We start from the raw sequence: 27,998 nt of genomic DNA, 5'->3' as shown, positions 1-27,998 counted from the left end.
AGGGCGGCGTGGCCGCAGCAGCCTCGCCTGGGACCCGGACTCCAGGTGAAGAGGATGCCCGGCCAGCAGGCGCCCTGAGAGTGGAGGGCGACGGAGGAGGACCCTCCGCCAGGGCGAGGGAGGCCGCGTGGAGAGGAGCCGCCTCCAGGTACTTCGGTGTCCACTGACGGCCACCAGCAACCGGCCACCTTGTTCCTCTGCGCGACTCTCTCTCTTTCTTCCCCAACTTCCTGCCTCGGAAACCCCTCCTGCTTTCTTCCTGCTCCTGGCTGACAGCCCCAGGAGACCCTCCCGTGTTTCAAGCGTTAAGTGAAGCAGTGTAACATAGGAAGGTGTCTCTAGTGGAGCAGCGGGGAGAGCAGTGACTGAGGGAGGCAGCAAGGCGCTCGGTCCTGTGGGCTCCAGGTTCCACACTAGGAGAGAGTTGGATCAGATCACTTTTGGCCCCATGCGATATGTAACATGGACTGATTCCCAGTGACTGGGCCTTATCGCTAAAATGTATTGTTTGCATGCCACCTTTCAGGCTAGCCTGAGCACTTGGTTCCTTTATTAGACTTCAGGAAACCATGAGATAGTCCTGTTGCACTTTTTGTTTTACAGATGAGAAAACTGAGCCCACAAGGGGTTAAGCAGTTTCCAAAATGGCTGAAGCCTAAGTTTTTATTGAAAACCTAAATGTTTGCTGATGCATGGTGTGTGTGGAAATATGCTCACATTGCCATGTGAGCAGGGATTTGTATTCAGCTTGGATGAGAATGAATTTGACAGCTCTAAGGAATGTGAAGTAGCATGTGTTAAAGAAATGAGGATCTAGGAAATGTCAGTCCTAGATTACAACAGTGTGTGTAAGAGGTTATGCTTGCTTTTTCCCTAATAATGAATACTTTTTGAGTTGAAATTGCTTTTGCTAATTTTGAAATATGGATCAAAGTATGGTGTTTGGTCCAGTTCAAGGTTTATTCAGTAGAATATCAGACACTTTTTTTTTTTTTTTTTTTGCGGCAGTGTGGAAATGTGAGAGCAAGTTGGTGACATCTTTCAGCTGGATACATTGCCCAAAGAAGACCTCAAATGTGTGCCAAGAAGCCAGTGATTCTATTGCAGAGAACTCCATGGAAATGTACAGGTATTGTGTTGAAAATATTCATCTTGGTTAAAAGTGAGGTACTTTAAAATAGTATATTGTACTTCTTTTTTTGTTGTTTTCCAGTGACTCCGGATGCATCTTGGTCACTGTGGTGGAATCTCACTACTTTACTTTCTGTTTACCTCTGTCTTGTTTTGTGTGTCTGTGTGTCTGTGTGTTTTAAATTTTATATGTCTAAATTGCAGTTACCTTTATGTTGAGAGAATAAAATCAGGGAGACCTATTTAAATTTTTTTTGTAAAATTAAGCATTTTCTCCTGTTCATATAGATTGTAGATTGTTTTAAGTGTTGTCTCTAGTGGAGTCGAGTTGAAATGTTACAAAGTTGTATGCCCAAAGACATTAGAGTCCTGCAGTAGAGTAATAAAAGGATACCATTCCTGGAAATCAGAAGTGTATACATTTTCCTGAGTTGGTTGATTCTCTATTGCATTTGCAGTTCTTTCTATCTTTCTTTCTTTCTTTCTTTTTTTTAACCTAGAGGAAATAGATGATAGTGTTTTATACTAGTGTAACTGGGTATTCTATTTTTGGGGCTGGGGTGCATACCACGAATTGAACTCAGAGTCACTCAATCAGTGAGCCACATCTCCAACCCTGGTTTGTACTTTATTTAGAGATAGTTTCTCACTGAGTTGCTCAGCTCTTCGCTTTTGCTGAGGCTGGCTTAAAACTTGCAATCCTCCAGCCTCAACCTTCTAAACCACTGGGATTACAGGCAAGGGTCAGCATGCCTGTTTGTGGATAAGCTCTTGAAGAAAAGAAGATAAGAAAACATTTTCCTGTGATAGAGGAATAAAGTAGACCATGATTCCAGGAGGACGTGATGCATAGTTTGCCATGGATTCTGCTTCCCAACATCCAATGTGGTGTAATGGATACCTTTTTCTAGCACCTTGTCATCAAATTTCTTTCCAATCAGTTCTGCCATATTTCTGCCAGCTTCTGAATTTCATTCTCTGCACTCTATGATGAGAGTCAAGAGAAAAGTGAAGATGTGATATAAATTGGTGAGTGTGGAGAATATAGAAATGGAATAATGACAATCACTGGTAATGTATCATGTGTTAGGAATACAGAGCACTTCTCTCACAAATGGTCAACTTTCTATTTCTCTTTAGACACTGGAAATTGAAAACAGAGGGGCCTTTACCACTGAGCATATCTCCAGTCCCACCCCTCTTTTTTTTTTTTCGAGACAGGGTGTCAAATTGCTTAGAAACTTGCTAAGTTTTTGAGGTTGACGTGGAACTTGTGTCTCATTTTTAACATGTCATTGGATGCTATTTTGTTTTTATTATTGGGAGTAAGTAAGTACCTTTTCTTCTTAGTATGTAAGCATTAAGCAGGTAGGGTCATTGAAATGTTCACCAGACATTGCTGTACAGTGCCTGGTGAATGTTTCTCTATGAAATTGTGTCCAGTGCTCTGTCTAGAAGTCCTGCTCTGGCCAGGGCATCTAGGTCAGCTCTGCATCTAAGGGGTAGATCCCTTTGACTGACTCAAAGGAGGTTGTTATGTGTTTCTGACTTTGATAGAAATGTCCACATACCATGGAAGTAGTCATGTCATGTGGTGTCAGGAGGCAGGGGGAGATTTTCATGTCTCACAAGACACCCCTGGTTAGAGACTCTGGAGCCCAGCTTGATGTGGTGTTGAGGTGTTGTGTGGGGGTTAGTTCCACCATAACCACTACTGGGTCCTCAGAGGGATGCACAACTGTGTGACACAATGTGGCTATCGGAATCCCCTGAGGAAAGGGAAAGTAGGAAGGCTCAGCCTGAGCACTGTGTCTGTAGTGGGCTTCTGCTCTAAACTGTGAATATCAAATGTGCTTAATTTCACTGGGCTCCCAGTATGAGAATCAAAATGAGTAGTGTCACCTGTGAGCCATGTGTGAACTATCATCAAGGTACATTTTAGATGTGATCACAGCAAGAGTTTGAAAGGTGTTAGGGAATCAGAGTTTAGGTTTCCTATTGTAATAAAAGTTTCTTCTGGTACTCATAGTGAGTTGCATATATTCCTAAATACATACCCTCTCTCTGACACTGCTCTGGTGCACAAGGGAAGGTGGACATTAACTGCAAATAGTTTTCTTATTCTAATTTTCATATGTAGACTTTCCTTGCTGACATCGTTGATCTGGGACATCTAGTCGTAGAAGAAGAAAGTGTGGTAGTATCTTATAAGTTGCCAACAAAGTAGTCTTTAATCTGGAACCTAAGCTGTGATGCTTATTCAAATCCCTGAGAATGTATACAACTCCAGATTCTGACTTACCAGGGCTGGATGGGTGCCAACCGCCCATTCAGCCATTGTGTGAAGCACCTGTAGACTGTGAAGACTTTTGATGATGAGTTCATGTATGGAGGCTGAAATTCTTCATAGGTCTTTGCATTTGGCAAGTCATGGACAGTATCTGAGAAGGTAATCATTTACAACCATGTCCACAAAAATCTCCTGTAGTAGGCATAACAGCTCTTGGATGGGTAAAGATTATATTTCCTGTTTTTGTACTTCACAAAGCTAATAATGACATAGTATTATATCCTTTTTTCTTCCTTTTTTTTTTTTTTTTTTTTTTTTTGCGGTGCTGGGGATTGAACCCAGGACCTTGTGCTTGCAAGGCAAGTACTCTACCGACTCAGCTATCCCCCAGCCCTGAATTCAGGAATTTTACTGGCATGTTTTAATCTCCTGTTTCTAAATGATTATTTTAACATATGAAGATTTGCCTCCACTACAGTTTTAGCTGTTGACTTTCCCAGCAGTGGGCATCCAGGTCATCCTCATCTTCCAGTGAGCACAGGTGAGGCTACTGCAGGGAACATGAGCATAAATATCCCTCTGCATGTTTCCTTCTGAAACTGCTTAAGCATCATTACGTTGTGTACCCACAGGTGGAATTTCTTGGTCAAAGAATGTATGTTTACTTTTTTTTAATTTGTTTTTTTTGTACACAAATGGAATACATACTGTTTCTCTATATATGAAGTAAAGTCCTACCATTTGTGTAGTCATATTTTTACATAGAATAATACTGTTTGATTAATTGTTATTTTTTTTCCTTCATCCCCACCCCTCCCAACTCTCTTTTCCTTCTACATAGTCCCTCCTTCCTCCATTCTTACCTCCCTACCCCCCCCACTATGTGTCATCATCCACTGATCAGGGAGATCATTCATCCTTTGGTTTTTTGAGATTGGCTTGTCTCATTTAGTATGATATTCTCCAATTTCATCCATTTGCTTGCAAATGCCATAATTTTATTCTTCTTTATGGCTGAGTAATATTCCATTGTATATATATACCACAGTTTCTTTATCCATTCATCAATTGAAGGACATCTAGGTTGGTTCCACAGTCTGGCTATGGTGAATTGAGTAGCTATGAACATTGATGTGGCTGCATCTCTGTAGTATGCTGACTTTAAGTCCCTTGGGTATAGGCCAAGGAGTGGGATAGCTGGGTCAAATGGTAGGTCCATTCCAAGTTTTCTATGGAATCTCCACACTGCTTTCCAGAGTGGCTGCACTAATTTGCAGCCTCTTAAGCAATGTATGAGTGTACCTTTTCCCTCACATCCTCTCCAACACCTGTTGTTGCTTGTATTCTTGATAATCGCCATTCTAATTGGGGTGAGATGGAATCTTAGGGTGGTTTTGATTTGCATTTCTCTTATTACTAGAGATGTTGAACATTTTTTTATATATCTGTTGATTGTGTGTAGATATTCTGTGAAGTGTCTGTTCATTTCCTTAGCCCATTTGTTGATTGCGTTATTTGTATTCTTGGTGTAGAGTTTTTTGAGTTCTTTATAGATTCTGGAGATTAGTGCTCTATCTGAAGTATAAGTGGCAAAGATTTTCTCCCACGCTGTAGGCTCCTTCTTCACATTGCTCATAGTTTCCTTTGCTGAGAGAAAGCTTTTTAGTTTGAATCTATCCCAGTTATTGATTCTTGCTTTTGTATATTTACTTTTTTGACTAAGCACTTCCAGGTGACTCTTCTGAATATCTCAAACTGTCCACATGTCACCTGCATTCTATCATCTAGCTTTCTACCTTTCGATGTGTAGTGGATACAAAGTGACAGCACACTGTTTTCACTGGTATTTTTTCTTAACATGTCTCAAATGCTTTTCACTTTGGGGGGATTTTCTCTTGTGAAAATGAGGTTCCTCTTGATCCCCATGTTCATTCCTCTACTTGACTACTTTTTTCTTTCCGCTCATGAACGTTGTCTGGAGTATGTGGGATAGTTTGTCCATTACAAGCCCTATCAGGTCCTCTAGAACTTTCAATTAGTAAAATTCCTAAACAGTAAGTAAGCACAGTAATTGGTGTACCAATATGAGAAGAAAAGTGTTGGATGATAGATTCAAAACACAAAGTTATACTTTATTATTTACAAAATAATAACAGTATTTACAAAATAATAAAAGAATGAAGCCATGACATAGACTGAGATAAAATATATCATCAGGACCTTAGATATTCTGTAATAAATCTGTATCTCTTGAAGTGTGGAATTGATCGTCTTTTGGTAATGAAAGGAAGCAAAGGTAGCAAAGCAAATGATAATCTGTTTATAATTTTCTGTGATTTGGTTGAAGTGGTAAAATTGTATGTATTGATTAATGGGTCAAATAAGTTGATAATTATTTTAGGTGCTATCAAACTGAGGTTTGTTGGCTGTGCATCAGGTTTCTGAGGAAAGCTAGGACTGTTCAGTGACATGGAGCCATCACTGTTGGGATAGCCATCTCAGATTCCTGCAGCCTGAGTGCAGTCTTGAACAGGCAATGTATTCATTTCCTTTTCCTAAACTTCAGGCTATATGTGCACATTTAAGAATGATTCCTAGCCATTTTCTCATCCTTTGGGTCATTCCTGCCATATATTTTGTGAGACATTTTATGTGTGAGGCTTAAAAAATAGCAGAATATTTTCTAAAGAAAAACCTTGTGACTTTTGTCATATAATATTTAATAGGTTTGTTCAGAAATCAAAAATTCTATTCAGAGTTATTTGCATCTGAGCCAGTTAAACATATTTGTAGGCATCCTGGAGAAGTGGAAGGTTTTATCTTTAGATCTGTCATCGTGTTTTTTTTTTTTTTAATTCACAAATTTGCAGACCATTATATCAGATGTGTAATTGGACGCCATTTAAATGACCCACTTTAGATTTTAGGTATTTTTCCATTAATGCTGCATTTTTCACCACTTTGAAAAGCAGAAGATCTAGGGCCAACGTACCAATGGTTAGGTGGAACCTGGTCTTCAGTTTGGCATATCCCTCCCTCAGTATCCCAGAGGTCATCTGCCTAGTCAGCTTCCTTACTCCTATTACTTCCCCGGCTTCCATAGTTACCACATGCCATATGTGAATCAGGGACACACGTGTTACAACATTGCATTCTCTGATTATCACAAGTCCACCTTTCACTTAGCCATGCCTGACACAGCCAGTAATATTTATAAGCAAATGTTAGATTTTAAAAGGTTCTATTTTATGTGCTCCTTTCTAAAAGAGAATTAGCACACATAATTATTCATTAAAGAACACTGTGTTGATTGCTGCCCTCTGGCTCCAGGCTTCAGGGGATGATCAGGGGCCCCTTGGCTCCGCCTGCAGGCGAGATGCTCCTGGGGAGCCCACTCGGCTCCCAAGTGCCTGGAAATGCCACAACTTCTCATCATCATACCCATGAATCTCCACCAGAGCAGGGAATAAAATATTTATTTCAAAAAATGATGAAAGGAAGGTATGGAAATTGGAACTTTGACTATTTACAACTAAGAAAAATACAGGAAATTTTAAGTGTGAGTGAAGGTTAAAAATCATATTACAGGGACAAAACCAATTAGCAGTGACTATTCATAATGAAAACTTCATTGCCAGCAGACATGAAGACCATTTAATTCTCAGAAAAGAATTCAATTTATGCCAGTTACTTTTGAGGAGCTATGTATGTCTTTAAGAATATATCCACAGCACTTTTTGAAGCATATCCTCTGAAAGGAAATGTTGAAAATTTGAAAAGAGATCTAGTCCATGTTTCAATTTTTAACTTGACCAATTTCAAATGTAGCATTGAGTTAAACTTCTGGTCAAAAATTTGTATAGATAAGACATTTAAAAGTAAAGGACAAGTTTCTAAAAGTGCTCCATTTGAGAGCGTCTTTACAAAATGTCCATTATTCTTCAATTAAAAAAAAATTCTTCTTGTGCCCAAACATAAAATTTTAATGATTGTGGGGAGGTTCTTACCCACTATTGCTTAATAAATATTTGGATATAGGTTTCTGGGAAGTATGCTACATGTGTAATTAAACTTCTCTAGCCAGGTCTCTACCCTGATTAGTTACCAGTGTGTTTATATTGGTGGTAAAAATATGAATATAGGGAAACTCATCAAAACCTTAGTATTGGTTGTAATGCCAGAAATCATCAATATGCTCATTTTTCAAAGAACCCTTACAAAGATGAACAATGGGGGAAAGTGTTATTTTAATGCTCTAAGCTTAACTACCATCCAAATAATTCACAGGCAAAACAAGCCTTGCAAGTATAAATTATGTAAAGGAGCACTTAATCAAATTGCAAAACTTACTCAATAGAAGAGAATTCATACTGGAAGGGAGCCCTATGAATTTAAAAAATGTATTAAAGCATTTCATTGTTCAAACCTTTCTAAACCTCATAGATACCATGACAGTGATAAGCCCTACAAATCTGAAGAATGTGGCAGAATTTTTAAACAATGATCACCTCCTGTTAAGCATCAGAGGATTCGTGTTGGGGTGAAGCTCTGCAAGTGTAAAGAATGTGACAAAGCCATTAACAATTGCTCAACCCTTTCTAAACATCTCAGGTGGCATAGCAGTGACAATAAAATAGCTCATGTGATACTCAACTACCAGATACTTTGTACTGGAGACAGATCCTACAAATGTACACAATGTGCCAAAGCCTTAAAGAATTTTTCAGTCCTTACTCAACACCAGAGTACTCATGCTGGAAAGAAGAAGTACAACTGTGAAGAATGTGGCAAAGATTTTCATATAAGATCATTGCTTACTGGACACCAGAGAATTCGTAGAGGAGAGAGGCCCTACAAATGTGAAGAATGTGGAAAAAGTTTTTTTCAAAGCTCAAAGCTTACTCTGCATGAGAGAATTCATACTGGAGAGAACTCCTACAACTGTGAAGCATGTGGCAAAGGTTTTCGTTACAGATCAAACCTTTTGATACACAAGAGATTTCATACTGTAGAAAAACCCTACAAATGCGAAGAATGTGGCAAAGCTTTTAGTCAAAGAGCAGGCATTACTGTACACCAGGGAATTCATACTGGAGTGAAGCCCTACACATGTGAGGAATGTGGCAATGGTTTTAACCAAAGATCATCTTTTAAGGAACACCAGAAGATTCATACAGGAGAGAGGCTCTACACATGTGAAGAATGTGGCAAAGGTTTTAAATGTAGATCATATATTAAGAAACACCAGAGAATTCATACTGCAGAGAAGCCCTACAACTGTGAAGCATGTGGCAAAGGTTTTCATTACAGATCAAACCTTTTGATACACAAGAGATTTCACACTGGAGAAAAACCCTACAAATGCGAAGAATGTGGCAAAGGATTTAAGCAAGGAGCACATCTTAAAGAACACCAGAAAATTCATTCTAGAGAGAAGTCCTACAAATCTAAAGAATGTAACAAAACTTTTAATGAAATGCAAAAACTTATTCATACTGGAGAGAAGCCCTACCAATGTGGAGGATGTGGCAAAGCTTTTAATCAAGAATCCTACCTTATTTACTACCAGGGAATTCATACAGGAAATAATCCCTAAACATGTGGAGAATGTGGCAAAGGCTTTCATTACAGATCAAACCTTACTGTACACCAGAGAATTCATACTGGAGAGAAGCCCTATAAATGTGGAGAATGTGGCAAAGGTTTTTGTCGAAAAGCAAACCGTAATAGCCACCAAAGAATTCATACTGGAGAGAAGCCTTACAGATGTAAAGAATGTGGTAAATGTTTTTCTCAAACATGGCAACTTAAAGTACACCAGAGAACTCATACTGCAGAGAAGCCATAGAACTGTAAAGAATGTGGCAAAGCTTTTAGTCAAAGATCAAAGCTTGCTGAACACCAGAGGGTTCATACTGGAGACTGGCCCTACACATGTGGTAAATGTGGCAAAGGTTTTTCTTACAGATCAAACTTTATTCAACACCAGAAAAATCATGCTGGAGAGAAGCCCTAGCAATGTGAAGAATGTGGGAAAGGTTTGAAGTAAAGAGCACATCTTGAAGATCACCAGAAAATTCATACTGGAGAGAAGCCCTGCATATGTGAAGAATGTGGCAAAGGTTTTAAAGGTCATATTTTAAGAAACATAAGAGAATTCATACTGGAGAGCAGCCCTACAAATGTGAAGAATGTGACAAAGCTTTTTGTTGTAGGTCAGTACTTGCTCAACACCAGAAAGTTCATACTGGAGAGAAACCCTACAAATGTGAAGAATGTGGCAAAGGTTTATCCAAAGATTATACTTTATTGACCACCAGAGAATTCATAGTGGAGAGAAGACATAGCATTGTAAAGAAAATGGCAAAGGTTTTGATTGAAGTTCATGCTTTACTCTACATCAAAAAATTCATACTGGAGAAGACCTTTGTAAATGAAACATTGTGCCAGTGACTCTAAGGATGTTTAAACCATTATTCCACACCAGAGGAATTATAGCAAGTAGAAATAGAAATGTTAAAAAAAGTGACAAAGTTCCCAACAGTTGTTTATTCACACCTTATTCCACCCCTGAAAATTTATACTTTGAAAGTATAAGTGGAAAAATTATCACAAAACTTTTAGTCATCATTCAAGCATTACTAAGAATTGAAGAATTCATAGTGCATACAAACCCTAAAATTGTAAGTAATGTGTCCAAGCCATTAATCAAATTTCAAACATTCTTCAAAATATGAAATTTCATACCTGTAGTGAACGTGGAATAACATTTGTCCAAAATATATACCATTGATACAAAATACTTAAAATAAAAATCCTTTTCAAACATAAAAAAAATTAAAATTAAAATAAAAAAAGAACACCGTGTTTTAAGTGTCCTCCATTGAAAAGTTGATACGTCCCTGACACACTTTTTATTTGGGGGGTATTATTTATAGGGAATTACAGCAGGTATGTGATAGTGAAATAAGAAGTCTTCTATCCATTTTATTCTTTTCCTCATCATTTTTGTGAATGATGTTTCCCACTTGTATGAATGGATGTTGGGTGTCGCCTGCTGCTTGCATGTGTGCATATTATGCTTGACACTAATATTGTACTTGGTGAGTGGCAGGAAGTCAGTACTGAAGTTGAGCTCTTATTTTCTAGCAGCTGTGCTCAAGATCTTTGGTGTGCCTTCTGCAGTTCTGGCCGCGCTCTTCAAGTTCTTCAAGGTGACTTCCTGGTCATCAGAATCATGGCATCTGCCCTTAGAGCATGTAAAGCATTGTTTCATGAGTGTGGAAATGGTCATGTGGAAGGTTCCTGGGAGGAGAGATCGTTGATAATGGACTCTGTGTGCCTCACCAATGAACTGTTTTTTCTTCTTTGGTTTTCAGGAAGAAAGTGCCTTCAAACACCTGTGCACCTGGGAATCCAGGCATCTGCTTCACTTCAGAAGAAGCATTCATGATTCATTTCAAGAAGACTTGAGCAGGAAGAACTGAGCTTCAGGTATACCGCAGGTACCTTGCATTGCAGATGGGTTAGAAGAGAGAAGAGCTGCTTCATGGGATTTTATCACATTTTTCCTGAAAGTCCCACACACAGGTGAGTCCCCACATATTTAGAAGCCATTTCCCAACCTTTTTAATGGAATTGAATCAGAACCCCTGATGCTGTGGAAGAGCCATAATTAGTTTGGATGTTAATCATGTATTTCATTCCTGAGCTCATTGCTCAATCCAACCATTCGACCTTGAGTATGTGAGCTTCTACTCAAATTGCAGGCAGTGCTCTTGCTTTGTGAGAACATCACCCTGATTCAGTGAGCCTGATGCAGGCTGCAGCCACTCAGTGTTCTTGTGAAGGCCTATTTGTGTGGCTGGTCTCTGGCATCCTCGTCCAGCCCTGCTTAGAGTAGGGGGTTAAGGGTCCAGGCAGGTACCTTGTTACTCTTGACCTCCATTGCCATTGGGCCTCTCCAGTGTCCCTGGACTATAGCCTGCTCTTGTGGCCTGGGCTCAGTGAATCTGAGGTTTGGAATCCCACTGTGTGTCCAGATTCCAGGCACTCCAGCAGCCTCATAACTGGTACAACCTTTCTTAATTTTGTTTGGGAGATTTCTCCCACCCATCCTCCTCCATTCTTATCACACATTTTGTAACTTCACACTTGAGGACCTTTATTCATTGACTTAGTTCTTAGTGATGATGGTTGCTAAGACTTTGTCACTCATTCAAGGTCATACCACTTGCATGGTAGGTCTAGAGCACTGATCTTCCTAATATAGTTTGCAGGACTCTCTCATTTAGGCTATGACTACCTCTGAAGCACACACTACATTTGGAGTGTCAAAGCTCTTGACACTGCCTCTTTGGCAAGTATGCATTCTCTTCCAATTTGGAATGTCTTAAACATTCCTGTTTGGATGTTTGTGGAGGTAATGCAGGAGAAATTTCATTTAAAATATAGAAAACACAACAAATAACAGTCCTATTTTTTACACTAAGCACCTGTAATTAATATCCCTTTCTTTGTGCTTCTATGAGTTGCTCCTTTGAATTTTGAAGACAAATTTGCTGGAGAGCAAGGTCTCAAGAAGTAAAAGTCAAGTCATTCTCAGTGTTTTGAAGTGAAGAATATGTTCAGGATGTGAATGCTTTCCAGCCAATACCCATCTATGGCTTCATCACAGGTCAATCAGAGGGTTCTCTCGGGTAAACTGTTTATATCCAGTAACACAGGCACCAGCCCCTGCAGTGTGTGCCTAGCCATTTCCCCACGTGGTCCGACTTGGCACTTTTCATGCCTCATGACTGACACTGTGTAGTCATTAGAGTGTGTCTGTGGCCCAGATGTGATCTGCATGGCCAACATGCTACAGTCCTGGTGCAGGCAGGTCCTAGGCTGCTCCAACAAACCCTGCAAACTAGGTGCCATACAGCAGAAGAGAGGTCTTCTGTCCAATTCCAGAGGCTCCAGGCAAGAAGTGTGGGCTCTCCCAGTGCCACAGTCCCTCACAGGGTTCCCAGGTAGTGTTCTCCCCAACTCTCCCAGCTCATTCCCACTCTCCTGCTACTGCCCACAATCTGTTTTCCTTTCTGGGCCATCCAGTCTCTGCCTCAAACCTCACACAGCCTGTTTACCCCGAGCCTTCCTGGGTCTCTTTGTCCAAACTCCCATTTCTACAAGAATTGCAGACATTGGATTTGGGACCTGTTTAAACTGTGTTCCTTCATGTGACCTCTCCTTAGCTTCATCAGTGTGTAAAGACTGTTTCCCCACAAGCTTGCACCCACTTTTGGGTGAACGAGAATTTTCAGGGGACACTCTTCTCTCAAGTACACTGGCCTTATTTCAGAGCTCTCCAACTGAGACTTCCTGGTACCCCTTGTCCTAATTGGTGTCATGGTAGGTTTCATCTTCCTGACTGAGAGGATCTAGTGACCTGGCAATTCACTCTCTCTGAAAACAGCAACACTCTGCAGTGTTCCCCAAGGGCTCTGCAGAGCTTTGCATTTGAGCTATTCTCTGACATGTGCAATGTATCCTAGAAAGTGGACTGACCCCCTCCTTCCTGAAAGCCCAATGCTTGATACCCTTTGAAGTAAGTTGTTATTTTGGATTCTTTCTTTAGTGGGCAGGTGCTTGAATCCTCTCCTTGGAGGTTTGCAGGCCTAAAGACCAGATGTGTCCGGATGTTGACTTGAAGGATATCAGCTCCTATAAGCCCTCATCTTGGTGGTAGTTGTTCCTCCCCTGGATGCAAAGCAAGAAAATGCAGTTGGCCCTGTGTCCATCCTCCTCCTTCCACAGACCCAGCAGCTGCAAATCAAAACTATCAGGAAAGAAATTGTATCCTGTGGACATTTACTTGTCATTGTTTCCTAGATCATACAGGGTTATGGAGAATTACATTGCGATTTTATTGTATTAGGTGTCAGAAACATCATTATGGGTAGAAGATATGGAAATACTCTGGCATTTTTAAAAGAGACTTGAGCATGTGAGGACTGTGGTGTTCTCTGTGCACTTGGAACAGACCTCCATGTATTTCCTGTGATGTTTCTGATTTCCAGACTTGAGAACCTTTAGGGCTTCACTGTGAGTCAGCCCCATGGAATGCAGTATGTGGGCAGTCAGAGGTGGTGTGCAGAACCTCAGTGAGGGCTTGAAAGACCACATCCCACACCGCAACCAGGAGCAGAGAAGGGAGCCCTCTCCCCATGTTGTAACTTTATCTCTTGTTTTATAACAAGATCATGTCTTATGAAATTTTGCACACATTCTGAATAATTCCCATGCGTTTGGATGATCTGGGAAGCATAGGTTTCATTGTTTTTTCTCCCATATGATGTGTTACCAGGTGGGAACTTGAAGACATGATCAGGCCATGGAGTCTCCTCATTTGGGAAGGGGCTACTCAAAGAAATCCTTGTTCCTGTTTTACCTTCTGCCACAGGAGGACACAAGAAGGTTTTCAGATGTGGGTACCTGACTTGCAGCCTCCAGAATTTGAGAAATAAACCTTGTGGTATAAATTACGCAGTTTCCTGTATTCTGCCATCACAACACACACAGTTCTTTGAGAGTCGATCAGCAATTCCCTTATTTTTAAATTCTGGTAAAATACACCAAACATCCCTTTTTAATTCAGAGGCTTTAAGCATAGGTAAGTTGCTGTCTAGACATCACCACCGTCCCTCTCCAGAACTCAGGTGGACATACTGACCAGACTGACTTCGAGTCCCTTCCGCAGGCCCAAGAAAGGAACATTCTTCTTTATGTTTTTATGAACAGGATTATTGGGAATCTGAGTTAAATCCTACAAAATTTGTCTTTCTTGGACAATGTCATTTTCAAAAGGGTATGGCTCACCCCCACTCCTGGGATCCAGGTCCACTGCCAATTCTGCAGGTGTGTCAATCTCGGTCTCAGTGTCAGGCAGTGGTAATTGTGCATATGAGCTGTGTGTCCAAGTCAGTGGGCAGCTGTGACCCCAGGATCTAGGCTATTGGATCCCAGCCTGTGGGTTCCCCCATCCTCCAGGTCTTTGCAGACCGATGTGCACCAAGGCCGTGTGCATGGTGGGTTCAGGAGGTGCTTGTAGGATGAGTCCTGAGGTGGTAGGAGGGGCCATCCCAGTGGTGGAGAGGACCCTTTTGTCTAGCCAGGTGTTGTGTCGTGGGTCATGTTAGACTAGAAGTATGAGCAATGCCTAGATTGTCCTGGTCTCTGTGGGCCCAGCCTAGGAGCTGACAACTGGTGTGGCCTCCTAAATACTAAGACTCAGGAATCCCAGAGTAAAGGGCTAGTCCAGAGCCAGTGGAACCTGAGTGTCTTTAAGAGCACTTTTGTGCTGGGAGGCAGGGAAACATTGTTGTGATGACACCTGAGGCAGATATGCGTGCTTCAAGTCCAGGTGGAGTTGCTGAGGAGCAGCCTGGGATGGCATGTGACTTCCCCACCTCCACACACCTGGGGCATCCCGGGGCTCTGAGAAGCACAGCAGCAGGATGAGTACTGAGGGAGTCCACTGTCTCTGCAGAGTGAATGGGCTGTCTTCAGGGCCCCCAGCAATTCCATGTCACACCATCTGATCCCAGAGTCCTGAGCATCTTGTTGAGGCTCAGTCTGTTGCCACATTTCTCTACCTTGCAGAACCCTCTTGGCTCCCTCTGCACTCATTTCCTTGAAAATCAAACCATGTAGGGTGGGCTACACATCATCCAGAGCTACCCAGACATATTCCACAGTGTCACCATCTCTTTGTGGGACATGAACAGTTGACCATAGCAGATTGGGGTGGGCCACAAGCACCCTGGGATCCATGTTCAAATCACATCAGGACAATCAAGAAACTGAGGAAGCAGAGAGGGAGGATTGATCAAGGCAGATGGCTCGGGAGGTCAGAGTACAGAGTGCAATGGAGAGTTCTGGCAGGGGCGGTTTTGAGGTTTAGAAATGGTGTGCTGGTGGTGGCTGGGGTGTCTCCATGCTTCCCAAAGCCTTCACAGGTGGAAGATGCCCCAGAGTGTTCATGAATAGATACAGTGGGAGGTCCATCGGTCACCTTTTTCCTGTTGAAGTATGATGCCCCCTTTGTGTTTAGGAGCATTCTAAGGGAAAGCCTCACTTCTGTTTAAAAAAAAAATTGTGGGGAGAAAAAAGGTGCATGGACCTGTGACCCAAGGACATACATGTTCCCAGAATTTTCTGGTGGACTTAGTTGTCCATTCGTCCATCCATCCATCACCCACTAATGTCCTTGGGTCTTTCGAAAGTGCTCTCCTTTTCCTGGGTTTCCTGAAGAGAAATCATCTTGGGGTCTCGGGGGAATAGGGACATGTGTTCAGCAGAGGGCGTTGGTACACTGAGTATCTCAGAGGCAGTCCTTTTTGGAACCCAATGGTCCTCATTTTGGAATGGGCTAGGGTACTAACCATGGTTAGGGTGAGGACACCCTGGGACCTGCAGAGGGAAAGAGGGACAGTGGAGACTGATATTGCTCCTGGATTTGAGAGGACTTAATTTTGTGCCTGGGAACCTGAAACCTCATTACCTTAGGACACACACACTCAGGTCAAGGTTTTGAGAGCAGTGTCCTTTCTGGGGTACAGGGCTGGTTTTAGCACCAGGAATTTCACTGCTCTCCATTGTAGTGGAGCAACTGGATGCAGGGAAGAGATCCTGTGGTCTTGCTTTGTCCACAGTAACCCATGTCATGGGTCCTCCCATCACCAGCATTTCTGGATAAAAGAAGCCACTCAGACAGGGCTTTCCAATGAATTCTCTTCTGTTCACTCATTACTGTGATCTGGCAGTTACACATCCAAGGGTCTTGTCAGCATGGATATGACTCAGTCACCACCATGAGTTCTACCTACAGTGGCTGCAGATATGCAACATCTGAAAGCAAATGCACATGAAAGAAAAGAGCAATATCCAAGGCCAAAATAGGATCAGGTGTGACAAGGAAAGCAGGATTCACTGGGGTGTGGGGGATGGGCTCAGTGGGGTGGCATTGCCTCTGGAACCAGAATGACATGAGGGGGTCAGCCCTGCTCATTGTGGGAGCAGTGTGTTGGGGAAGGTGTGGCCATACAGAAATTGGGAAACAGGATTGAATTTGGCCACAGGAGGAGGTTGGATTCATGGCCAATGTGGCTTGGAGGGCACAGGCAGACAGGGATAGGCTAGTGCACACCCCAAAGCATGGAGGCTGCCTTGATGTCCACGGTTCTGAAACACCAGCCCTCTAAGCCATGACTAACAACTACAGGCATTGATGAGGTCAGTTTCTGTGCACCTGCATCCAAGGGGCTCAGCTGGACACCTGTTTTCAGGAGGCTGGAACTATAGCCTCCTTTGAGGCTCAGCTGGGAGGATCTGCCTCTGGGCTCATGCCTGTGTTCTTTGGAGGATCCCATTTGGCTGAGCCTTAGTGGTTCTCTGATGGGAGGATGGGACACTGTCATGTCATTCTCACAGGACGGTGTCCACAGGACAGCTCATGATGGATAAATGTTGACTGCCTGGATCAAGAATGAAAATGAGACTGGGAAGCAATACTGGAGATAGGGATCCAGACAGAAGCCATAGGCTTCCCAGAACTCCATCCTGGAGATGATATGCCATCACCATTTCCTGCTTCTAGTCCAATGGATCCAGAGACAGAGTCTGATCCACCTCCAGGAGAGGATGTACTGGCTTTGGGCAGCAGGGTGCTGTGGTACCACAGAGTATCTGTGAGGCCCCCACCTCATAGCCTGAAAGAGGCACTTGGGCAATTTGAAGTCTCATGAGAGGCCTTGGGTGGTCTGTGCCAGAGAGGTCCGCCTCTGAATCTCCATCCGCTCCAGCTTGTCATGGTGTAGAGTGGGAACAGCAGCCAAAAGGGACTGACCTTGTCCAGAATTCTATGTGGGACACAAGCCTGATTGAGTTGGGGTGCATTCTTTGTCTGTCCCCTTCTTGTGATTGTACCATTTCTAAGTTTGTGCCTTCATAACCTACGATTCCTGTCTATTGTTTTCAGAGATAGTACAGGTATTTATAGGCAAATATATCCAATGACAACCTAGAAATCGAAAGGCTACATCCATACCCTGAAATGTTGGGGACACTGGGGAATCCAATGAGAGGCACAAAGTTTGGTCCAGCGTCACACAGCTGGTGAGAAGGAGGGATCTGCTTGTGAATTCAGATTTGAATCCTCACACTGGAACTCTATTGGGAGCCAAGGTGGGCAGGGTCTGGTGGGTGTAGTTGTTGGTGAACATGTGTTCAGTTGTGCACTTGATGTGGGTTGAGGTGGGAGCAATCAGCAGCCCTTGCGGTTTTGGGAGTAGTCTTGTGTGAATATGAGGCTTGGGTAGAGGCAGCACAGGACGTGACCTCAGTGCCTTGACGATGGATCAAATGGAACATGGAACCCTGGTAACCAGGCACCCACTTCACTGAGCAACCCGTCCCAGCTCAGTCTGTTGGAGACACTGGAGCGAGAGGGATGTTCTCTTGTTGTTTCAAAAAATGTCGAGCCTTAGGCCCCCAGGAATCTCAGGGGGACCACCATGCTCTTGTGTGGGAAGAGGGGGTGAGGTTTCGTCCTAGACGCCAGAGTCTGGGGACACTTTCCCAGAGAAGCTCAACAGCAACACTGAGCAGCACAGGACAGGTGAGCAGAGTAGGCCCTCATTTAGGATCCCTCATGAATGGCCCACCACTCACACTCTGGCTCTGTGTGTGTGTGTGTGTGTGTGTGTGTGTGTGTGTGCCAATGAGAACTGTCCCATTCTGATGTTACTTCATTATATTGGGATAAAGCATTTTTCTGTTTGCTACCATTTCCATTTTTGATCCCACCATTCTTGGTCCCAAACCAGGGTGAAAATGATCTGTTTCCGAACACGGATGAGCCCTGTGGGATAGAGACCCTTGAAGGTAACAGAGAGGCAGAGCTCATGAACCAGCTGGTGCCTGTCTTTTTTGGTAGGAACCCCGACTGGGGCAGCACCTTCAGGTCTATTTACTCAGGTTTCATCACCAGCCAGCAGGTGCTGGAGCTGCTCTTCCCAAGGTAAGACCATACCTCTGAGACCAAGTGTACCATCACCTCATGCTTGGGTCTTGAGGAAGTCATGTATCTCTCAGAGAACCAAATGCTTTGTGAGACCTAGGGGGATCAGAGGACCAAGCTCATAGTATACTGTCAGCACCAAGTGGGTGGCGGTGGGGAGTTACCTTGTCTTCTCAGGCAGAAGAAAGCACCCTCTCTCACCACCTGGTCCACAGAGGTGTGTGGAGCAGCCTACACACATTGGGCTCTGCTGTTTGAGGCTGTGTACTCAGCTCAATTCCATGTGGGCTCAGTGAGCCCTGGGGTTTCTTTCTGGTTGCTTGTTCCCTTCCTGCATGGAGAAGCTCTGTGCTAGGGGCCTGACTTTCCTTAGGCCTTGGGGAAAGCGCTTTTGCATTAGAAAGGATGTTCCAGATTCCATAGTGCTGCAGAACTTCCCTTCTTAGTTACAGCCAGACAGGAATTGGGGGCTGGAAGCTCCCATGCCCAGTGAGATATGTGCAAAGTAGATGTTTGGTCTCCCTCTTGAATGAACATACAGAAAGCACCCACTGTGGGAAGACATGTTGAAAGGCATTATGACAATTCAGTTGAAAATGTGGTAAAAATCTGCTATCTTGTCTCTTTTGATGGTATCAGAAGTAGGCTATCTGCATGTGTCACCATCCGTTCCTCCTTTAGACAGGACTGCATCTTGTCCTACCCCAATGAGCATAGTAGACCAAGAGACCATCATCAACATGAGGTGGAATGTGGCCAAAAGTGAGGGCTACTGTTTCCAGATTAGTAAGCTGCCAGGTTGTAAGTTTTTTGTACAGAGAGTTGTCCTGTCACTGTGTACAGCCACAGTGTATTGGCTGTGGTGGACTGTCCTGTGCAGAGACAGTAAGGCAGAGGCTGCCAAGGCCAGTTTTGGTGGTGGGGGCTGTGGGGAAGAGCATCCAGGCTTCTGCTGACTGCACACCTGCTTGTTCACAGTGCCGTGCCCATCAACCCGGGTACCTGGATGGAGCAGTACAGCGAGGCTTTCCATCAGCCTCCAGGCCTCATGATTCTCCAGCTGCTGCTGCCTTACCTTCAACTGTACATGGGTGGCTTGAATCTGGAGCGCCAAGCACACCACCTGCTGGCACAGCTGGAGGATGGCAAGTCCAGCGAGGCAGAGCCTGAGTTCCAGGAGGCCCGGGGTGTGTACATAAGGGTCTTCATAGGTCAGAGTTTGGTCCCAGAGGGTGGAATGTGTATGGCTGCTGTTGGGCTGGGAACAAGGAGAAGCCATTTTCCACTCAGGCCATGCCCCTGTCTGGGAATAGGTCCAGCGTGGGCTCAGGGGCTGAGATCTTCGTGGCAGACAGTGTGGATTGTCTGTTTTTGCAAAGCTCACGTCCAGTCTGTCATGTTGGAATCTTTTCTCCTCTAGCTACAGACTCACTTCCAATGCCCACCCCAGGGCTAGAGCCTCATCAAGGAGCTGCTCTGGTGGCCAGTGAAGGAGCAGCACCATCGCCAGAGGCAGAGCTCAAGTCCAGTTCCCCCGAGGTCTCTGCTCTGAGCTCCACAGTACCTCTGTACAACCAGCGAGTGGGAGACAGCTGCTCCATTCATGTCCATCTAGAAAATCAAAGGCGAATGGAGTATAAGAACATCGTGGTGAGCCATTCAGCAGGGGATCCCCTGGGTGCCCTCACTGGGGAAGGCAGAGAACATAGCTTGGACTAGGCCTGCCTTCATGAATTAGAGCTTCTGGAAGGTAAATAAGATTGAAGAGGATGAAGAAGACAGAGCTCAGTGTTAAGAAGCTGACCTGAGATGAGGGAGAGCAGCTGCATGCCCCAGCTCCAGGTGTGAGTGGGCCTGCAGGGTGTGGGGTTTGCAGTATGGAAGTGCAGGGGTAAGTGCTTGCTCAGATGAGGTCAGAGGAACGCATAGGGTGCAGGCTGCACTCTGAAGCCTGGTGTCTAGAGTGAGTTGGACCCTTGGAGGTTTGTGCAGAGGATGCAGCAGTCATAACTCCTGTGTGCTGGAAGGCATATGTAGAATGGAAGGGATCCTCCTTAGCATAATGAGGTTAGGTTATTGCAGGTCACAGACAACTGGGGTTTTTCAAGAAAACATATGTCATACTTTGCACAGACCTAAATAGGGAGCTAGCAGCTCCCTTTGCACAATTTTTCTGGATGTGGGGTTTAAGCCCTAACTCTCCATGTGTCCAGTGACAGAGAAGTCCTGTTCAAACATTGCCTCAGTGGGGTCCATACTGCATTACAACACATCGAGGAATGAGGCCATGGAGCCCAAAAGTCTCCTGGCTATCATAAAAGAGTCACAAGCATACTCTAGTTGCTGAGTCTGTTTTATATCCTGTCTGTCAGAACTAAGGGGTCTAGGGTCCTGCCTGGACTACCCACAAAGGTATCATGATTCTCAGAGCAGAGATGGGATACAGGAGCAAACTGGACCATTCCTCCCATCTTGTTGGGCCAAGTGTGTCTTTAGAAAGGCTGTTAGGTATTTGCACCCTTTTTATCAGAAGGACATAGCAGGGAAAACCTGACTGTTGTACCAAGATGGGGCTAGAAGCATATAGGAAGATCCCACATGAACTCTCGAAGGCCCCAGGTAGCATGATAACACATGGTGCCCTTGTCTTAAGAGCTAAGCTGTCTCCTGAATGACTTTGACCATTGTGCTCTGGGTGGCTACTCCAAAACTCATTCTCTGATGAGTTTCTCCAACCCTGATCAGGTGACCTGCCAGGATAGGGCTCCCGACAGTCATACGCAGGGCCTTACAAGAACACTTGCTCAATGAGGAGGATCCAGAGGACTTTGAGCTGCTTCAGATTGTGTCGGAGCATAAGAGTAAGTGGGTCCACCCGATGGTGGGGAGAAGTGACTTCCTGTGGGCTCAGGACAACTCAGCAGCCAAAGAAAGTGCTGTGACCTGAAAAATAAGCAGAGTGTGGTGGGTCATTTGTAGAAACAAAGTGCAATGATGGGAGTGTAAATCAGTTCACCCTGGGACTGCTGGGCCTCCCTATCCAGTGTCCTCCCTGGACCTGATCAGGCTTTGTAAACTTCATATCCATGAGGGGCAGAGGAGATAAGCAATGCCTGGCTGTCACTTTAGGCAGCCTTTCAGGACAGTGACACGTACTTGAGAAAAGTTCTTGAATGAAGAAATCTTGCTTTAGGCACCTGGCTTCCAATCTTTCCATTCGTGTGAATGGACACTATTTAGGTGTTTTGGGACAGAGATCCTATCTGGCAGAAACGTGTGAAGCAATAGAACACTTCACAGATTGGCAAAAGGCCATTGGAGAGAGATAAAGGAAGGACAAGAAGCAAGAAGAAGAGGAGTAGTGGACATAAAGGAAAAGGAGTTGAAGGAGGGAAAAATGAAGAAGTACATGAAGAAGACCACACGCAGATGTTGAAGATGAAGAACAAGAACATCATTAAGTAGAAGAAAAAGAACAACAACACAAGATCGAGAAACACAAAGAGAACAAGAATATAACAAGAAACAGATTGAATATATGCATTGTTCTGCTCTCTGAAGGAGCCTATATTGATGGTATGAACTTCTGTACATTTCTCACTTCTGTACATTACCAAGCAGGATCTCTGTACAATTTTATTTTCCTTTCACCTTCCTGATATCAGTTGCCCAAAAGTAGTTATCTCATGAAGACTTGTTGTAAGTCATCACAATTGAAAATTTCTCAAGTGTTTCCTTTCTTTTTCATTGTTAAATTAACTATTTGGGAGTAAGTGTATGCTAGCAAGAAGCTATTTTGGTTGTTTGTCAGAGGAGTCCTCTTAATTTGTGTTTAGTAATGTTTACAAGAGCAAGAGGTGCTGATAGAATAATTGTGTTATTCTTCCCACTTCATGATTTCTCTATTATAAACATTGTTTTGCATTATTGGGCTCCATGTTTCTTTTTCTCATCAGATGTTTTAAATATATTGGTCTAATTGCCTGAGACACTGTGCTCCCATTAATTAAATTGAGTTTGGTTTGAATAAACTCTGAATGCAAAGGAGAATGATGAGGAGGAAATGAAGAATCAGCTGATTCAAAAAATAAAAAATAAAAAAATGGTTCCTGAAGGCACAAGCTTCCTGTAGACATCCTCTGTCCACGCCCAACACACCTCCAATTTATACCACCTCCCATTAGTGTCTTCACGTATGACTGGATTATTCCACTGCAAGGTCAAAGCATCTACCATCACATGATTTTCTGAACCCCGTATGTGATCACTGCAGCTCCAACACAGGAGCGACTGATGGCAAATCATGATGCAAACTCCAGCATGGTCTCCGTGGTAGGTTCTACCTGAACAGAGAGGTCCTGGTGTCCAGGGTGCTTTCTGTTGGAAGCTGGTAGATTGGTTTAGATCCCTGTGCATACTCTTTCCTCAGGGAAAGTCCCTGAGGATGCCTTAGGTGCAACATTATCTAGATTGGAAGGCCCTCAGGTCTAGAGCTCAAGCCTGACCTGCCAGAGGCTGTCAGTCTTGGGCCATGTTCTGTTGTGTACTCCTTGAGTGTCACTCACCTTCCAACCTCTGCCCCACCCTATCCAGTGCTGAGGATCCCTGCTGATGGCAATGTGTTCTATGCCATCAATCCCCGCGTGGACTTCGATTTTGTCCTCAGGAAAAGAGTCACCAGGAAGTGGGCCAACAGGAAGACAAAGGAGGTAAACACCTACCTTACTCGCTCTTTACCCCTGGTGCTCCTTCACATCCACCAGGGTGACAAAAAGCCTCAGCTCCTGGACATATGTTCTAGAATGCCTGTAGAGCACCCTGACAGGTGGGGGTGGCTGAGTTTCTGGGCTCTGCTGATGTTTCCATCCCCCACAGTTCTTGGAGTCCACTTCTTCGGTGACTCACAGGATCCCACGAGCTGTGAGCAGCAGCTCTTCAGTGGCAGCCAGACCACTGCCCCAGGCCACTGAAAGCAAGGACTCCAGTACCAATAGTGTCACCAACAGCAGTTCCCTACTGCCTCATTACAACAAGCAGGCAGAAGAGAGCAGCTTCATACAGGTCCACCTGGAGGAGCAGACCAGGAGGGACTCACAGCGCATCCTGGTAAGCGGGCTGGCAGGGCTGCCTCCTGCATGAGCACAGGTGGGCGTGTTCGTCAGTTTCTGGTCTTTGCTGATATTCCATCCCCCACAGTTGTCAGAATCAACTTCTGAGGCCTCAGCCATGGAGTGTACCATCAGCCCAGCCTCCAGTCACATCTCTTCTCAACAGGCTAGGCCCAAGCCGATGGCCACAAAACACATGAAGAAATCCAGGGCCATCGGATACATAACGGGCAGATTTTCACGGCCCCGGTCCAAGAAACAGGTGAAAGACAGCTGCCTCATAAATGTCAGACTGGAGCACCAGAGTGCAAAGGATGGCAAGGCTGTCCAGGTAAGCCTGGCGGAAGAGGTGTCCCCTGTGCTATCCCAGGGCAGGGAGCAAACACAAATCCCATACCATGGGCCACTCTTGCCCTCTTGAATTGGGAGTTTTTCAATGGTCAGGAAAGAGAGATGGGAATAAAGAAGAGAGAAGTCACTGTTAAGGGCTTGACCTGAGTTGAGGGAGAGCATGACAATTTCCATCCCTGTTGTGAGGGAGTCTGTGTGTTAGATGGCAGTGTGCAGACCAGAAGTGCAGGAACAGGTCTTGGTGGGAGATGAGAAAAGGACAGCATGCAGGATGCAGGATGCAGGCTGCACTGTGTGGGATGGAGAATGCTGGTGCACATGGAGGAGGAGAGCAACACGAGATTCTTCCTACCCCTTGAACAGGACGCCGAGGGTCTCGCTGTAGAAGCAATATTCATGTGGATGGAGCACACTCCACCTCCAGGGAGGCGCTGTACAGGGGCCCGTTCCCATGCCACCCTGGCTGAGTGAGGTGTCCTCCTCCATCCCAGGTGTACTGAGCCTCTGGATGCCAGGAGCTCTCACGGCTATCATTGGTCTTCCCTCTGAGTGTGTTCTGTGCCCTGGCAATCACAACCAAAGTCTCTTGGGTTTCTGCCTGGGCCACCCCAAAATTCACCCTGCATTCTGCAACAGCCCTGGGAGAGAGGAGGTCACTGGTCCATTCCTTCCATTGTGGTGGCATGAAAGTGTTTCTCTACCCAGGCTGTGGCGTTCTTTGACCCTGAGTGAAATGTGGCTCCACAAAGGGCAATGGCAGGGCCAGGCAGACCTTTGTAGGAGGATTGGTGTCATAGCCCTGAGGAAGACCCCAGGCAATTACCAGGAGGCTACCCTTAGGTAGTGGAGTAGTGAATAATGATGGTGCCCCTGTATTTAGAGCTGAACTTCCCCCTGAATGTCCCTGACACTGTTCTTGGGTAGCCACACCACGGCCCATTTCCTCAAGGCCTATCTCCCACGTTGATGCAGGTGACATGCAACGACAGGGCTCCTACGGTCATTCGCAGGGCCCTGGAACATCACTTGCTGATGCAGGAGAAGCCACAAGACTATGAACTGGGACAAATCATCTCCCAACAGCACAGTAAGTGGGACAATCAGATGGTGGGGAGCCATATTGAAGAAGTGCACTCAGGTCAACTCGTAGCCCAAAAGAGTAGAATCTGACCAAGAACAACACTCAAACAGGTACTGATGGGCCTGGTGCACAAAGAAAACCACACTGGCACTGCTGGGAAGGTCTCTAGGTTCTCTGATCAGCCCCAGGGGCTAGTGTACCTCCCCACCAGGTGTCCAACCCTGGACAGCAACAGGCATTCAATGCTGATATCACTGAGGAGCGAGGAAGAAAGCATTCTTGCAGGGGTCATGTGGCCCCCAGGGTTCACTGAGAGGAGTGTTTACAGAGGAAGATGGGAACACAGGGGCTAAGGATGCAGTTGATGTATTTGTGGACTGAAGCAGTACTATTGAAAGCCTTCTCCATGACCAGAAATCCACTCTCTGTGCAGAGCATTGTCAGTATTCTAGCAAGCAGGAACAGGACTAAATGTGAAAAAAAAACAGACTGGGAGACAGCCTCAACAGTCTGACACTGCACAAATGACCAAGTCTTCTGTGCCTGAGTCCACTTGCCTAGATGGAATCAGTAGAGCCAGGTTATTTTCCCTCACTAAAATCAGATGAGGGCTTCTTAGGCACGTATGCCACAAAGCTGACCTGTAATTAATGCCATTGCTGTTTTCTGTGAGCCAAAACCCTAAAGCAGCTATGATCCCCTTTCTGTCCACACTGAAAACCGCATCCAAAACCAGCCTATGAAACATTCTCTCATATCCGAATCCACTAATACTGTTAAGTGAGTAGAGTTCACGGAAGTAGAAGGCTAAACCTTGGGGGGCTCGGAAATTCATAGCACAGGTACATCCATCCAAACCCAAATAGAGAACAGGCCCTTTTTAGAGGAGGGCAGCAGGAGACAGGTGTTCAGACCAGGGACTCGCTGGCCGTCTGAAACCCACTGGGGGTTGTTGCATCCCTGGACCATAGGAAAATGTGGGAGTGAAGTCGTTCCTTTCCTGGTCTTTGGAATGATTGATCTCAGTAGGGCAGCATTTGGGATGTGGCTTCCCTTGTAGGATGCCTGGTCCACGTGGAGCTGACTAGCAACAATGGCAGAACATGGCTAACACAAGTGTCTCAGTTGGTCATACTTTCCTCCCTGTCAAATACTTGGGGAAAATAAATTAGCAGGGGACTCCTGCTTTGGCTCTGGGTTTCATAGCATTCCATTTGGTTCTGATCTGAGACTGTGCATTATGGCAGAGGGTGTGGCACCTGCAACCTATGGAGCACTTGCCAACCAGGTGATTTCATGGGATATAAGGAGACTGAGAGAGTGAAGAAGAGAAAGATGGGAAGAAGACGAGGACTACTACTAGGAGAATGAGGATAAAGAGGAGCCCCCAGGGCTGGGGATATAGCTCAGTTGGTAGAGTGCTTGCCTCCCAAGCACAAGGCCCTGGGTTCAATCTCTGGTACAGCAAAAAAAAAAAAAAAAAAAAAAAGAGGAGCCCCCAGCAAAAATATATGTGTGCTGAGGGCCTCTCCCTCTTCAGGTCTTCCTCCATCTATGCCCAACCTTCTTCCACTTTCTCCCACTGCTTAGTGTTCTCTTCATCTTGACTGAGTATTCCATGATCACATCAGAGCACTCAACATGGAATGCTTCACCCAAAACCCACCAGGAAACCTTGCTGAACTGGGGGTGAAACATTGAGCACATGAGTCATCTGTGTAAGATTTCAGATGTAATCCCTAGGGGTATGCTTTGGCAAAATCAAGATGAACTGTGATCTTCTGGAGCCCAAAGCCTTTGGAGTCAACAGGCATTAGTCCTGGTGAAGTCCTAGACCTAGTTTTTCCTCCGGGAAGATGGTTGAGGATGTGTCTGGTGGTATTGGAGCTGATCTGGACAGCTCTCAGGTCTGTGGCTCAGGCCTTTGCTGGCAGAGGCTGTCAGATGTTGGGGTGTCCTGCTCTGCACGTCTCGAGTGCCACCTATCCAACCTGTACCCCTCTCTCCCCAGAAATGAAGATTCCAAAGAATGCCAACGTCTTTTATGCGATGAAGCCACATGTCAGGAGAGACTTCATCCTGAGAAAGAGGACCTGTCCTCAGGATGAAAAGGATGACTGGATCCCTCCCCAACCTCCCTCTTATGAGGCAACTCAGGTGCGACATCACCGCTGGAACCTGTGGACAAGAATCTGCTCCTGTCTCTCTGGGCAGTGCTAAAGCATTGCATCATGGATGATCAATGAGATTGACTTCTAAAATGTTTACTCATCAATTCCATACATAATTGGACCTTAAGTTTTGTTATTTAAAATATGTTTCTGTATTCTGATCCACTTTCATGATTTGAATCTATTCATTTTACCAGTAATTCCTAGCGGAAACATTCAACCCTAGATGAAAGAATGTTTCATTTGATCAAAATGACATTTTGGTATTGGGAGTATGGCAGATTGCATTTTCTGACTCAATTTCCAATGGGAGAAATGAAATATTGGATATTATGATACTCACATGCATGAAGGCACACACACGCACACACTCAACAGACATACAAGCACACACGCTCAGAGAGAGTTTGAGTTGGTTATGGTGAAATGCTTTTAATAACCTGCATTCTTCAGCAATGGGAGGATACATATATGCTCAATACTTAGGAAATTATAGATTAAGGTAATAATTATATATATATGTATACATATGTATATATATGAATGTGGATATATATATATATATGTACACACACACATAATGAATACACACACACATATATATATATCCATACCTCCAATGTGTGTGTGTGTGTGCATGCATCACATCTGAAAAGAAAGGTTCAGTCTGGATCACTAAAAGTAACAACTGATGCTGCAGGAGCTGCAGTAACTTAGAAAGAGTGTGGGGTAATAAGGTCTGCAGCCACACCTGGTCCCCAAGGGAGTGACAAGGTCAAAACTAGTCTCTTCACTGCCACATAGA

The 27,998-nt window shown here is 44.6% G+C and overlaps 2 protein-coding genes across 9 annotated transcripts in view; both read left to right on the top strand.

Moving 5' to 3' along the window:
• The window catches only part of LOC124973926 (ral guanine nucleotide dissociation stimulator-like), a 334,331-nt gene extending 306,972 nt beyond the window's left edge, over nt 1–27,359 (top strand). Inside the window, exons 5-8 of the mRNA XM_047537559.1 lie at nt 23,358–23,588; nt 23,679–23,921; nt 24,914–25,028; nt 27,034–27,359. Of these exons, the coding sequence (XP_047393515.1) occupies nt 23,358–23,588; nt 23,679–23,921; nt 24,914–25,028; nt 27,034–27,242 (798 nt within the window). The 3' untranslated portion in view covers nt 27,243–27,359. The remainder of the gene's footprint in view (nt 1–23,357; nt 23,589–23,678; nt 23,922–24,913; nt 25,029–27,033) is intronic.
• On the top strand, nt 52–23,134 carry LOC124973938 (ral guanine nucleotide dissociation stimulator-like). Of its 8 annotated transcripts, XM_047537566.1 has the most exons (7): nt 52–148; nt 1,009–1,129; nt 10,801–11,011; nt 13,770–13,889; nt 18,289–18,482; nt 19,461–19,669; nt 19,903–20,765. In XM_047537566.1, the coding sequence occupies exons 4-7, from the start codon at nt 13,797–13,799 to the stop codon at nt 20,199–20,201; spliced, it is 795 nt and encodes a 264-aa protein (XP_047393522.1). In that variant the 5' UTR covers nt 52–148; nt 1,009–1,129; nt 10,801–11,011; nt 13,770–13,796; the 3' UTR covers nt 20,202–20,765. The 8 variants fall into 8 exon arrangements, 5 of the variants coding, with proteins under 5 accessions (XP_047393522.1, XP_047393525.1, XP_047393524.1 ...); XM_047537569.1 differs by lacking the exon at nt 13,770–13,889; XM_047537568.1 differs by lacking the exons at nt 52–148; nt 1,009–1,129; nt 10,801–11,011 and adding an exon at nt 12,977–13,010 and having other exon boundaries at nt 19,903–20,767.
• Nucleotides 27,360–27,998: the final 639 nt, after the last annotated feature.

The sequence above is a fragment of the Sciurus carolinensis genome, unplaced genomic scaffold (genome assembly GCF_902686445.1).
Source record: "Sciurus carolinensis unplaced genomic scaffold, mSciCar1.2, whole genome shotgun sequence".
Taxonomy (NCBI): Eukaryota; Metazoa; Chordata; class Mammalia; order Rodentia; family Sciuridae; genus Sciurus; species Sciurus carolinensis.
Note: the sequence above shows the minus strand (reverse complement) of the source record. Positions and strands in the feature narration are given on the sequence as shown.

Bases quoted from the DNA above. Each gene is read 5' to 3' on its own strand.
- LOC124973938 (XM_047537565.1), top strand. From the start codon at position 17,913: ATGTTCTCTTGTTGTTTCAAAAAATGTCGAGCCTTAGGCCCCCAGGAA. The intron at 18,081-18,288 runs GTGAGCAGAGTA...GTCCCAAACCAG, and splicing joins CACTGAGCAGCACAGGACAG to GGTGAAAATGATCTGTTTCC. The intron at 19,670-19,902 runs GTGTGTACATAA...TTTCTCCTCTAG, and splicing joins TGAGTTCCAGGAGGCCCGGG to CTACAGACTCACTTCCAATG.